Consider the following 14311-nt stretch of genomic DNA (forward strand, 5'->3'; position numbering starts at 1 on the left):
CTTGTGTTTTTTACTGTCGCCAACATTGTCGCTAATTTGTCTTTGATCTATACTTATTCCTTTTTTCGTCTATAGTTAGTAATGTGTGTGTAATTCTATTTAATTATGTTGTTATGTATTTATATACTGTGTAAGAGTAACCAATGAATAGTGATGGGGTTGTTCTTTTTTTGTAGTGAGTTGTTGAGGGAACGAGAAGCAAAGATGAATGAACATAAGTGCATAGTAGGGTGATGGAAAGTGAGTTGGAGGAATAGGTGAAGGGGCACCAAGTGAAATGAAATTGGGGTGACGTGGTGGGGAGTTGAGTTGGAGAGGATGAAGGATGGAAAAGGCCCATTTCTTTTTCATGTGAGTTTTTCAGTTATCTTATATAGTGTCTGGTTTCCAATATTTATTTGGTCATTAAGCATCTCAAAGGACATAAAATGTAGACTGGCAATGGCAAGGAAAGCGTTTCTGAAGAAGAGAAATTTGTTAACATCGAGTATAGATTTAGGTGTCAGGAAGTCGTTTCTGAAAGTATTTGTATGGAGTGTAGCCATGTATGGAAGTGAGACATGGACGATAACTAGTTTGGACAAGAAGAGAATAGAAGCTTTCGAAATGTGGTGCTACAGAAGAATGCTGAAGATAAGGTGGGTAGATCACGTAACTAATGAGGAGGTATTGAATAGGATTGGGGAGAAGAGAAGTTTGTGGCACAACTTGACTAGAAGAAGGGATCGGTTGGTAGGACATGTTTTGAGGCATCAAGGGATCACAAATTTAGCATTGGAGGGCAGCGTGGAGGGTAAAAATCGTAGAGGGAGACCAAGAGATCAATACACTAAGCAGATTCAGAAGGATGTAGGTTGCAGTAGGTACTGGGAGATGAAGAAGCTTGCACAGGATAGAGTAGCATGGAGAGCTGCATCAAACCAGTCACAGGACTGAAGACCACAACAACAACAACAAGCATCTCAATTTTTTTTAAGACCTTGTGCATACGGAAATATTCTTGGAAAGGGAGGTCGTGTCTGATTTTATTGATTCCTTTGCTTCGCCTATCTTTTTCGTTAGTGCTTGGTCTGTGGCATTCCTGTTTTAGATAGTCTGCAGATGTTGAATGGTTTGTACAGGATTTCAGTGTTCTGTTGTGTTCTCTATATCTTACATCCCAATTTGTATTTTTTCACAATCCCTAAACTGATCTGATAGATACCAGATTGTTGATATCTGTCTTGGTTTGATTTCAGTTTTCAGCTCCGCTTTTTTATTGAGTTGTTCGTTTTTTAGCAATGTTTATGCCTTTTTTAAAGTATGTTACCTATTTTATGTGTGAATAGTTATGGTCGGTCATTGTACTGTATGCATTTGTCTTGTGGTTGTGCAGGTTGTATGTGTGGATGCGGTTTGGTTACGTTTTTTCATTATGTATGTCTCTATTTTTCAGTTTAGTTCTTCTTATCCATTTTTAATGATATTTGTCTTATAACGGATAGCTCTTTTTAGCAGTCAGAAATGTTTAGGGCAATCCTGTTTAGTCTGTTTAAAATGTATTTGACTGCGTCCTGTTTCTGACTGTGCGGAAGTTTTGAGGTTGCTTTTAAGATAGAGTCACATGTTGTGGGTCTTCTCTGTATGTCAGACGTGTAATTGTGATTGTATTTTCTTACGGCTGAGTCTAGAAAGCTGAGTGTGTGTACTTGTTCTTCTTCTGTTGTCAGTTTTATGTTTCTTGTGTATAGTATTTATGTCTCTGTAGAACTGCTGACTTTTTATTTTTAGGTTCACCTGCCATGCATATTATGTCATCCATGTACCTATACCAGTAGATATTTTAAATCATCTTCAATAGTCACGCTAACAACCGTGGTTTTCCTTGTAACCCCGTTTAACAACATCATAAACATATTTTAAATTATTTTTATTACTCACGTTGTTGGCAACTACACTGGATGATATAATGAAATCGGTGGCTGGGAGCCCCTCCTCGGGAAGTTCGGCCGCCGAGTTGCAAGTCTGTTGATTTGACGTCGCAATGAGCGACCTGCGTGTTGATTATGATGATCAAAGGATTATGAGGACAACACAACACCCAATTCCAGAGCGGAGAAAATCTCCGACCCGGCCGGCAAGTGAAACCGCGCTCTGTTGTGTGTGTGTGTGTGTGTGTGTGTGTGTGTGTATGTGTGTGTGTATGTGTGTGCGCGTGTGTGTGTGCGTGTGTGTGTTTTAGAATCATGGAATGAAGTAACGCGATCCCTTTCGGTTTTCATTACAGCTGTATACGACGCTCCTTCATGCAGGTCAGCTTTTTTTTTATTATAAACTAAACAGCATATGGAAAGTGCGTTTCTGGAAGCCACTATGGGTTTTTCTGGTCTCGTCGACCTCCTTCTGACCATTTCCTATTTTGGCATGACTTATCTAAGATCGTACGAAAGTGACTGGCATGGAAGTCAGCCACAGAAGTATTCCTTCCGGCATAACCTTGCTAGTAACATGAGAATCTAGTACCCTCTCATCCAAGCTGTGGGAAAGACATTTTTTGTGCTGCATCATAGTTTTGTGAGAACTCTGCGTTTAGCGAAGCACATGGTGTATTTGTCCACTGCACTCACTCACTTGTTTTCACCCAACATATATTTTGGTTTAAATTTTTCGAAATTAGTTTGAGGATCCATTTATATAGCTGATAATATTTCGGCTGCACGGCAAGTGGTCAACATTCATACATTGGCACAGTATAACCTGTCTTTTGCTGAACAGATCTGACAGACTCCGACGTCAAACCTTACACCATTAAAAAAGATACTGGTTTAAGATACGCATCGTAAAGCTAGCGTAAACCTAGTTTCCCAACCGCAAAGAACACACGTTTTTAGACGGAAAAGACCGAAAGGGAATGTGTGAAAGACAAGCGCCCCCTTTTACAACAAGATAATTTCGTCAATGCAATCGTCGTGTAACCACGATGCAAACATTTACTAAGACTTGAAGATGAATATACACTGATGCGCCAAAACATTATGGCCACTGTCCATCACCAGACTGAATGCCGACCACACGTCCACGCTTCATCGCAGAACGTGGGGCTCGAAGGCTTGCTCACTCTGTAAAGTAGGATGGGCGGCGATGTTTGGGTAATCTGCCGACAGAGTACGGTGTTGGACCGGGGACAAGTGTTTCGGAGCACACCGTTCACAGCATATTGTTTGAACATGGGTCTCTGCAGCAAACAAACCCTACATGTTCCCGCGTCGACCCAACGACATCGACAGCTGCGATTGAAATGGGTAGGGGACCATCGACAATGGACCATGGATGAATGGAAACGTATGGCCTGGTCGTATGAATCACGCTTATTGTTGCACCAGGTCAGAGTTCGTGACCGGACGCGCCAAAATCCAGACGAACGGCTACTCGACCGAAATATGCAGCGCACGACGGTCGGAGGCCGGTTTGGGCAGTATTGTGCAATGTAGCACATTCACCTGGGCTTCCAAGTGATCTTTGGGAGTAATCGAAGGCACCACTGCAACATATTCATGATTTATGTCTTTCCCCAACGACAATGGCTTCTTCCGATAGGATAATTGTCGCTGTTACAAAGCCAGAATCATTTTTTAGTGGTTTTGTAAAATGGCAAGAACTATGCCCCTTACATGAAGTCATTAAAGATCACCTAACCCACGTTGAGCGAACAGTAGGGCTGAACAAAAAATGACTGACAAGGCACAATGCATCTTGTTGAGGGTATAGTATGGACGTACTGGAATAATTAATGTCGGGCGATGGTTTTAAAGTAATTCACACGACATGAAAACTTTGTGGAAACACGTCGATTTACTGGAGGCTAGTTTACCCCAGGGAAACATTTAGATTTGACCGTGGCCGGCTGGGGAACGGCGAAGGGAAGCGACAATAGGCAGCTTAGGGCAGCTCAAGCTCTGAGAAAGCAGTAACGCGGCGCGGCCTCCAGCCGCTTTAAGATGAGTCACAGTGAGTGGGTGGTTGACCCCGACTCCATGCTGGTGTACCGGGAAAGAGATGGAGAACTTTACACCTGTTGATAAATGTCCATCGTCCCGTTTTTCTGTGAAACATGCGAGAAAGCCGCGCAAAGCTACAGTGGAGCGGTCAACAGAGGTCAAAATATGCGTGTTCATGACTATAGCAACTTCACGGTGAATTCACGGTGCACAGATCCTAAAGTGAATCAGGTGAAGAGCGACAGTATGAAATATACCGGCCTCCAATGGGAATGTAGGACCAAGGAATTTGAAGTACTCTCCTGGGAGTCAGAATTCCGGAAAAATTGGTGTTTGTGCAGATGCTAACCTTGATGGGTGGCCTGCGAGGAGCGAAATAGCAGAAGTTGAGAGGAAGGGAAATTTTGTTAGAATTTGTTCACTTCCCAGAGCAGGCATTGGTCGGCGCTGGGAAGCGACGCATAATTAACGCGACTTGTGCTGCAATTGGCGTAAGTGATTTTGCTGGGGGGGGGGGGGGAACCGAGGTGAAGAGCGGACTGTGAGAGATCTCCATAGAGGTCTTCCATTCCCAGCTTGCCTAGAGTGTGGACGTGGCGCTCTTTACTCAGCTTGCCTGAGAAAGAGTGAGCATCTCTGCAGTTTAGGACTTAGCAAATGGAACGATTGAGCTTGGAGATAGAAAGTTTTGGTTCAGCTATGTACTAAGCAAGATAGCTAGGAGTGAATAGACGAGCGCAGCCTTGCAGCACCATGAGGTCGGCCGACGTCCACACAACGACGATGCTCCGCCATGCTGTATTCGGTGATATTGCGCCCGCCCCGGCCACTGATTAATTTGTTGGATCACGTAGGCAAAGTTTCCACGAGGGTTTCATGGGCCGTGTATTGTAGAATTCTTCTCGCACTTCGCATTATGCCTGGATCAGTCGATAGGAATTACTTTTGAGTTATCGCGCTTTACTCCACGCAAACGCGATTTATTACCACTGCCTGATAGGAGAGTCTTGTAATGTCATGATTGAAGGTCTTGAGTTAAAATAAATTTGTGCTAATTGACTGCATCTGTTTTCAATCAAGTAGTTGAAATCCCAAGTCACTTTCTTAATTAATTTTATGTTCAACATTTGCATCTGGTGTTCAATAGCTGAATATAACATCAATGTGCACCCCTTTTTAATTAAAAGTGGTCAATTCTGAATAAATTAATGCCAACACTGCCACCGCAGTTCAATCAGGAGTCACAGGGCCACATTACTTTTTTGCATTATCCGATATTGCGGCAGTTTTGCACTCTCTGTTGATCTGTTAGTCAATTAGTTGGGGTGAACACACGCCAAAACAAGCTAAGTGACGGGTGGGGTGTTACAGTTTCAGTGAGATCACGTTGATGTCTTAACAATCACATTTGCCTGATCTCAACGCGATGTAACACTTCTGGGAAGCTATCACGTGCCAGTTTGGCGTCTAGAAACCACCTTACGGGTGGGTCGGAGATTTTCTCCGATCAGGACTGGATGGTGTGCCATCATGATCATCATCATCATCATCATCATCATCATCGTCGTCGTCGTCGTCGTCATCATCATCTGATATTCATCGACGGGTAAGTCCCCGAAGTGGCGTCAGATCAAAAGACTTTCACCAGGCGAAGAGTCTACCCGAAGGGAGGCCCTAGCCACACGACATTTCATTTCACAGACTTCCTACTACTTAATTTCGTATTTGATGTTAACAACTTGCTCTCTATCTGAAACGCGTATCTTGAGAAAATAATTGGTGAAAATTTGCAGGAATTATCGTGCTACGTTCCACTCGAAATATCAACGTAGTACCAGTCAACTCCTGCTTTGTTCCTTGAAGAAGTGACACACTTGTAAGCAGAATGAGCAGCGAGTGACTTACTGAAGGAGCTGGCCACGGACTGGGACGCCCTCTCTCGCAGCAGCATCGCGTACATGTAGATGAGGAAGACCATGCTGCCGAAGTACAGGTACAGGTAAAAGCCCTGCAACACACAGTAAAGCACACCACATCAGCGCCGCCGCTCAGCCATCACAAACCTGTTCGCAGATTCCCGCTGTTCCCAGCTGCGAGCCGAGCGGCAGGCAATTCCAGATTTCCATCGCCGGACCAGCTAAAGAGTGTGAGTCAAAGGAAGAATACTGATGTAAACAACCATCGTGTGAAACCCAACTCGCCCTGTTCGTCTACTAGACCCACAAGGCGCTAGATGCCGATGCTCAGATTGACGCAGACAGTTCTTTGAATTCCGGAAAGTGTTAGAGGCTGTCCCACACGATCGCCTTATGTACAAAATACGAGCGTACGGATTATCAGACCTGGTTTGTGACTGGATGGAAGACTTCCCTTGCAAATTTACCACAGCATGGAACTTCCTGGCAGATTAAATCTGTGTGTCGGACCGAGACTCCAACTCGGGACCTTTGCCTTTCGCGGGCAAGTGGTCTACAAACTGAGCTACCCAAGCACGACTCACGCCCCGTCCTCACAGCTTTACTTCTGCCAGTACCTCGCCTCCTACATTCCAATCTTTACAGAAGCTCTGCTGCGAACCTTGCAGAACTAGCATTCCTGAAAGAAAGGATATTGCGGAGACATGGCTTAGCGACAGCCTGGGGGATGTTTCCAGAGTGAGATTTTGCAGCGGAGTGTGCGCTGATATGAAACTTCCTGGCTGATTAAAACTGTGTGCTGGACCGACACTCGAACTCGGGACCATTGTCTTTCGCGGGCAAGTGCTCTAGAAACATCCCCCAAGCTGTGGCTAAGCCATGTCTCCGCAATATCCTTTCTTTCAGGAGTGCTAGTTCTGCTACGCTGGCAGGAGAGCTTGTATAAAGTTTGGAAGGTAGGAGACGAGGTACTGGCAGAAGTAAAGCTGTGAGGACGCGGCGTGATACGTGCTTGGGTAGCTCAGTTGGTAGAGCACTTGCCCGCGGTTGGCGAAGGTCCCGAGTTGGAGTCTCGGTCCGGCACACAGTTTTAATCTGCCAGGAAGTTTCATATCAGCGCACACTCCGCTGCAGAGTGAAAATCTCATTCTGTTAAGTCAGCATGTTATTCACAGCAGAGAAAAAAGCTTCAGACGGAAAAGTAATTACGGGTGTACCACAAGGGTCTGCATTAGGACCTTTCATTTTATCAGTATATATGAATCATTTAGTAGCTAACGTCGGAAGTTTCCGCGGATGGTGGTTCTGTATGGCCGGGCGGAGTGTCCGAGCGGTTCTAGGCACTACAGTCTGAAACCGCTACGGTCGCAGGTTCGAATCCTGCCTCGGGCATGGATGTGTGTGGTGTCCTTAGGTTAGTTAGGTTCAAGTAGTTCTAAGTTGTAGGGGACTGATGACCTCAGAAGTTAAGTTCCATAGAACCATTGGTTCTGTATGGAGGTAAGCCGCGACATAAGAAAAATGTAGCAACAAGGCAGAAGCACCTGCAGAGTATCGACGTACGGTGCATGGATTGGCGGTTGCCCTATACGATAAAATACAGTGAGAACTTGTGCATAAACAGCCGGAAAAACCCGTTACCTTATATTTGCACGATTGTCGTACAATTACTGCAAGCATTCACATGGATTTGATATCTGCGAGCACGTGTACGAAGCAATTGAAAGTAAAACAATAGCATGACATGTTGTAAGTAATGCGGATGCTACAGAAATTCATTGCAAGAATCCCCTGGAAGTGAAGCCTAATCCGCTCACGAAGAAGGCAGTGCACGATACCCTCATTCGACTGATATGTGAGTTTTGCTAATCTCGTTAGGTAAGAGCGACAGAAAAAAACAGAGAAGATCCAACGAGGAGCAGTGCGTTAAGTTCGAAGTTCATTCAGTAAGCGTCAAAGTCTCACAGAGATGCCCAACCAACTCCAATCTGATTTGCTACAAGAGATAAGTTGTGAATCACGTTATGGTTTGTGTATTGAACCGGATACCTAGAAACGATGGAGAGGCTTCGCCCCACAGTAGCCTTCAGTGGTTCACAACCTCCTAACAGGCCACAGCAGTCCACCCACCTCACCGTCGCCCCACACCGAACCCAGGGTTATTGTGCAGTTAGGCCCCCAGTGGACCCCGCCCCCACGGGAACTTCTCACACCAGATGAATGTAACCCCAAATGTTTGCGTGGCAGAGTAATTATAGAGTACGCGTACGTGGAGACAGTGTTCGCGCTGCAATCGCTGACATAGTGTAACTGAGGCGGAATAAGGGGAACCAGCCCACATTCACCGAGGTAGGTGGAAAACCGCCTTAAAAACCATCCACAGGCTGCTCGGTACATCGGACGTCGCCACTAATCTGCCGGGCGGATTCGTACCTGGGTCCGGCACGCCTTCCCGCTCGGGAAGCAGCGCGTTAGACCGCACGGCTAGCCGAGCGTGCTACGTTATGGTTTACTGCAATAACTCCAACAATGTATGTTCCTAGAGATGAACGGTATACGGTAATGAGTCAGAACATTATGACCACCTGTTGAATAGCTTGCTTGTCCATCTTTGGAACGAAATACACTCCTGGAAATGGAAAAAAGAACACATTGACACCGGTGTGTCAGACCCACCATACTTGCTCCGGACACTGCGAGAGGGCTGTACAAGCAATGATCACACGCACGGCACAGCGGACACACCAGGAACCGCGGTGTTGGCCGTCGAATGGCGCTAGCTGCGCAGCATTTGTGCACCGCCGCCGTCAGTGTCAGCCAGTTTGCCGTGGCATACGGAGCTCCATCGCAGTCTTTAACACTGGTAGCATGCCGCGACAGCGTGGACGTGAACCGTATGTGCAGTTGACGGACTTTGAGCGAGGGCGTATAGTGGGCATGCGGGAGGCCGGGTGGACGTACCGCCGAATTGCTCAACACGTGGGGCGTGAGGTCTCCACAGTACATCGATGTTGTCGCCAGTGGTCGGCGGAAGGTGCACGTGCCCGTCGACCTGGGACCGGACCGCAGCGACGCACGGATGCACGCCAAGACCGTAGGATCCTACGCAGTGCCGTAGGGGACCGCACCGCCACTTCCCAGCAAATTAGGGACACTGTTGCTCCTGGGGTATCGGCGAGGACCATTCGCAACCGTCTCCACGAAGCTGGGCTACGGTCCCGCACACCGTTAGGCCGTCTTCCGCTCACGCCCCAACATCGTGCAGCCCGCCTCCAGTGGTGTCGCGACAGGCGTGAATGGAGGGACGAATGGAGACGTGTCGTCTTCAGCGATGAGAGTCGCTTCTGCCTTGGTGCCAATGATGGTCGTATGCGTGTTTGGCGCCGTGCAGGTGAGCGCCACAATCAGGACTGCATACGACCGAGGCACACAGGGCCAACACCCGGCATCATGGTGTGGGGAGCGATCTCCTACACTGGCCGTACACCACTGGTGATCGTCGAGGGGACACTGAATAGTGCACGGTACATCCAAACCGTCATCGAACCCATCGTTTTACCATTCCTAGACCGGCAAGGGAACTTGCTGTTCCAACAGGACAATGCACGTCCGCATGTATCCCGTGCCACCCAACGTGCTCTAGAAGGTGTAAGTCAACTACCCTGGCCAGCAAGATCTCCGGATCTGTCCCCCATTGAGCATGTTTGGGACTGGATGAAGCGTCGTCTCACGCGGTCTGCACTTCCGGCACGAACGCTGGTCCAACTGAGGCGCCAGGTGGAAATGGCATGGCAAGCCGTTCCACAGGACTACATCCAGCATCTCTACGATCGTCTCCATGGGAGAATAGCAGCCTGCATTGCTGCGAAAGGTGGATATACACTGTACTAGTGCCGACATTGTGCATGCTCTGTTGCCTGTGTCTATGTGCCTGTGGTTCTGTCAATGTGATCATGTGATGTGTCTGACCCCAGGAATGTGTCAATAAAGTTTCCCCTTCCTGGGACAATGAATTCACGGTGTTCTTATTTCAATTTCCAGGAGTGTATATTCGAATAATTTGACTGGCCTAATCCTACTGCTTTTTTCATCTCAAAACAACATCGCCAATAGTAGTTGTGTGTTTTAGGAACCGCGAGTGTCTGACATCCATTTGTTGGTTTTCAACAGCTAAAGAATGTACTTTCTGATAGCTGATATTTCATCATAAACCTCCTCACATAATTTCCTTTTCTCCCCAAGTCATCAAGTTTTTCTCTGTTATTTCGCGAGATATCTGCAATTTACATTTTGCAGTGTGTAGCTGGAGTCAGGGCCACGGCCTTGCCGCAGTGGATACACCGGTTCCCGTGAGATAACCGAAGTTAAGCGCTGTCGGGCGTGGTCGGCACTTGGATGGGTGACCATCCAGGCCGCCGTGCGCTGTTGCCATTTTTCGGGGTGCGCTCAGCCTCGTGATGCCAATTGAGGAGCTACTCAACAGAATAGTAACGGCTTCGGTCAAGAATACCATCACAACGGCCGGGAGAGCGGTGTGCTGACCCCACGCCCATCCTATCTGCACCCTCTACTGAGGATGACACGGCGGTCGGATGGACCCGGTAGGCCACTCGTGGCCTGAAGACGGAGTAGCCGGAGTCAGCCAAAACAACTATTGCTCATCACATCTTTCATGTGACGCGCATTGTCGGTGGAAGGCTTCTGTTTGTTTCCCATTACAAACAAAATGAATATTAAAGTGGAATTTTACGTGTACATTCTATAGAGCGGTCTCAGATTAGTTTAGTGGAACGTTTGTTTTACAATGTGTATTAACAGGGACAGTAAAACACAGAGACTAACCAGTGCTTCATCAGCTAGAGCACCGTTCCGTCCCGCGCTGGCTGTTTATGACATGCAGTAGCGCTGCCTAGTCGCTGGTAGAGTACTTGGAGTACCGATTATTATTTGTGTTTTGCTATACATTTGAATAATTGTTTTGGCTGACACCAGCTACGCATTGCAAAAGGTAAATTACTACAGCCTGCTCTGTACCCACAAGTAAAGAATGAAAGACACGTTAGAAAACGTTGGCCGGGACGACGTTAATGTTCTCCGAATCATTCCAGTTCCAAATATTTCTGAATGATGCCTCACAGGATTTTTACGAAAAAGAACCGAACTCTCATAAGGGATATCAGCCAGCCAGCGTTTCGCATTAGCGCAACAGTTGAAAAGTGCTTAAAATAATACCGTCTCCGTCACAGCGATTCTCTTTCATGAAGTTCAGGCTTTAGTTTTAAGTTCGTGCTCTCGAACGAAAAGCGTAGCAGGTAAGCTGTTATTAACTCGTTCACTGCTATATGAGCTAACTTTTCTGCCAGGTCTAATAATTCAGAAACCGACCTCAGACGTATTCTGGTACTTTCTTCTACAATCAAACAGCTCTGGCACAATTAATAGGGCGCGCATTTTGATCATTAGCCATCAAGCAAGATAGAAAATGAGAACAGTATGGGTAATTTGTATAATAATAATATTAGTTAATAATAATGTAAGTTACGAAGCAAAGTGCACAGATATACCACAACTGGCATCAAGCATAGTCCTAACCTCTCTAGGCATCAAGCCGAACTGAGCTTGGATAACAAATACTGGTAAGTCATCCCATACTGCTTCAGCTGCAGGCCACAATTAATCAATTTTTGTGGCTGAAGAGTCGTGGCTTTACAATCTTACAGCAGATCAGAAGTTTTCGGTGAATCAGAGAATTTGAAAACGTGCTGGCGGAGGCGTTTCAACGTCCTCTGTAAGGAGGTACTCAGGACGGCACAGGTAACATGCGGTCTTGCCTTTTCGTGTTGAAAGATGACGACCTCGGAGATAGAGCAAAGCCACACACCTTAGCACGTCAAAATTGTCCGCATTAGAGCGTAAGATCCTTTTGTGTATCCACTGACGCCCCCTACCATCAGGCAAGGTGATTGACTCTTATGACGATTACAAATGCAATGTGTCGATGACCGTTCCTCGATGCTTCCACATACACTCCTGGAAATTGAAATAAGAACACCGTGAATTCATTGTCCCAGGAAGGGGAAACTTTATTGACACATTCCTGGGGTCAGATACATCACATGATCACACTGACAGAACCACAGGCACATAGACACAGGCAACAGAGCATGTACAATGTCGGCACTAGTACAGTGTATATCCACCTTTCGCAGCAATGCAGGCTGCTATTCTCCCATGGAGACGATCGTAGAGATGCTGGATGTAGTCCTGTGGAACGGCTTGCCATGCCATTTCCACCTGGCGCCTCAGTTGGACCAGCGTTCGTGCTGGACGTGCAGACCGCGTCAGACGACGCTTCATCCAGTCCCAAACATGCTCAATGGGGGACAGATCCGGAGATCTTGCTGGCCAGGGTAGTTGACTTACACCTTCTAGAGCACGTTGGGTGGCACGGGATACATGCGGACGTGCATTGTCCCGTTGGAACAGCAAGTTCCCTTGCCGGTCTAGGAATGGTAGAACGATGGGTTCGATGACGGTTTGGATGTACCGTGCACTATTCAGTGTCCCCTCGACGATCACCAGTGGTGTACGGCCAGTGTAGGAGATCGCTCCCCACACCATGATGCCGGGTGTTGGCCCTGTGTGCCTCGGTCGTATGCAGTCCTGATTGTGGCGCTCACCTGCACGGCGCCAAACACGCATACGACCATCATTGGCACCAAGGCAGAAGCGATTCTCATCGCTGAAGACGACACGTCTCCATTCGTCCCTCCATTCACGCCTGTCGCGACACCACTGGAGGCGGGCTGCACGATGTTGGGGCGTGAGCGGAAGACGGCCTAACGGTGTGCGGGACCGTAGCCCAGCTTCATGGAGACGGTTGCGAATGGTCCTCGCCGATACCCCAGGAGCAACAGTGTCCCTAATTTGCTGGGAAGTGGCGGTGCGGTCCCCTACGGCACTGCGTAGGATCCTACGGTCTTGGCGTGCATCCGTGCGTCGCTGCGGTCCGGTCCCAGGTCGACGGGCACGTGCACCTTCCGCCGACCACTGGCGACAACATCGATGTACTGTGGAGACCTCACGCCCCACGTGTTGAGCAATTCGGCGGTACGTCCACCCGGCCTCCCGCATGCCCACTATACGCCCTCGCTCAAAGTCCGTCAACTGCACATACGGTTCACGTCCACGCTGTCGCGGCATGCTACCAGTGTTAAAGACTGCGATGGAGCTCCGTATGCCACGGCAAACTGGCTGACACTGACGGCGGCGGTGCACAAATGCTGCGCAGCTAGCGCCATTCGACGGCCAACACCGCGGTTCCTGGTGTGTCCGCTGTGCCGTGCGTGTGGTCATTGCTTGTACAGCCCTCTCGCAGTGTCCGGAGCAAGTATGGTGGGTCTGACACACCGGTGTCAATGTGTTCTTTTTTCCATTTCCAGGAGTGTATGAACATGTCCAGCACGGAACTGTACCCAAAATCAGGACTCATCTGAAAAGACGCCGTAGCGCTACTCCTGGTCGTGTGTTCACGTCGGTTGCAACTACTGTTGATGCGCCTCTCTCTACTGCCTCGTAGAGGAAAACTGCAAACAATGGTCGCCGTGCTGGCAACCCGTGGTGTTCCAGACATCGCCATAGTGTCCGTATGGCCAACCCGTTTCCTGAATTTTGGTTCGTGACGTATCTATACTATCGTGCACATTGGATCGAAGATTAGGGTTATGTCTACCCTCTCGGGCGTTTGTCGCGTGGAGGAGCAGAGATCCTCCAGGGCGTAGAGGTGTCCTTTCTAAACCCATCGATGTCATATTCGTACGACAGTGATGGTATCTCTACTAACTCCAAGCAGTATCGCAGAACAGCGACGAACCATAGTCTCAATAGCCGGCGGTCCTGCGGCTGACTAATAATTCCATCTGCTGGTGGCCTTTCTTCTTCTTCTTCTTCTTCTTCTTCTTCTTCTTCATTATTATTATTATTATTTATTATTATTATTTTTATTCTTTACTTTCTCAGACGTTAAGTCTGGTTAAAAATGGAAAGTGACGCGGACCTTGATCAGGCGCCACTTCCTTTTAACTGTATGGTATGTGTTATATTACATTTAGGAACTTTCGGGTAATTGAACATGTATCAATAATTACTGATTTCTGTAGTTGTATATATACGTTTGGATGTAGCTCTATTCCATTGATGTACTGGTGGATATTGTGTGGTATGACTCCTGTAGTTGATAGTATAATTGGTATGATGTCAACTTTATCCTGATGCCACATGTCTTTGACTTCCTCAGCCAGTTGGATGTATTTTTCAATTTTTTCTCCTGTTTTCTTTTGTATATTTGTTGAATTGGGTATGGATATTTCGATTAGTTGTGTTAATTTCTTCTTTTTATTGGTGAGTATGATGTCAGGT

At 47.4% G+C, this 14311-nt stretch overlaps 1 protein-coding gene across 1 annotated transcript in view; it reads right to left on the reverse strand.

The window, feature by feature from the left end:
• LOC126252732 (proton channel OtopLc-like) overlaps nucleotides 1-14311 on the reverse strand; it is a 318240-nt gene that overhangs the window by 215284 nt on the left and 88645 nt on the right. The window contains exon 5 of the mRNA XM_049953634.1: nucleotides 5883-5985. Coding sequence (XP_049809591.1) covers nucleotides 5883-5985 — 103 coding nt within the window. The remainder of the gene's footprint in view (nucleotides 1-5882; nucleotides 5986-14311) is intronic.

This window comes from Schistocerca nitens, chromosome 4 (genome assembly GCF_023898315.1).
Source record: "Schistocerca nitens isolate TAMUIC-IGC-003100 chromosome 4, iqSchNite1.1, whole genome shotgun sequence".
Classification (NCBI taxonomy): Eukaryota; Metazoa; Arthropoda; class Insecta; order Orthoptera; family Acrididae; genus Schistocerca; species Schistocerca nitens.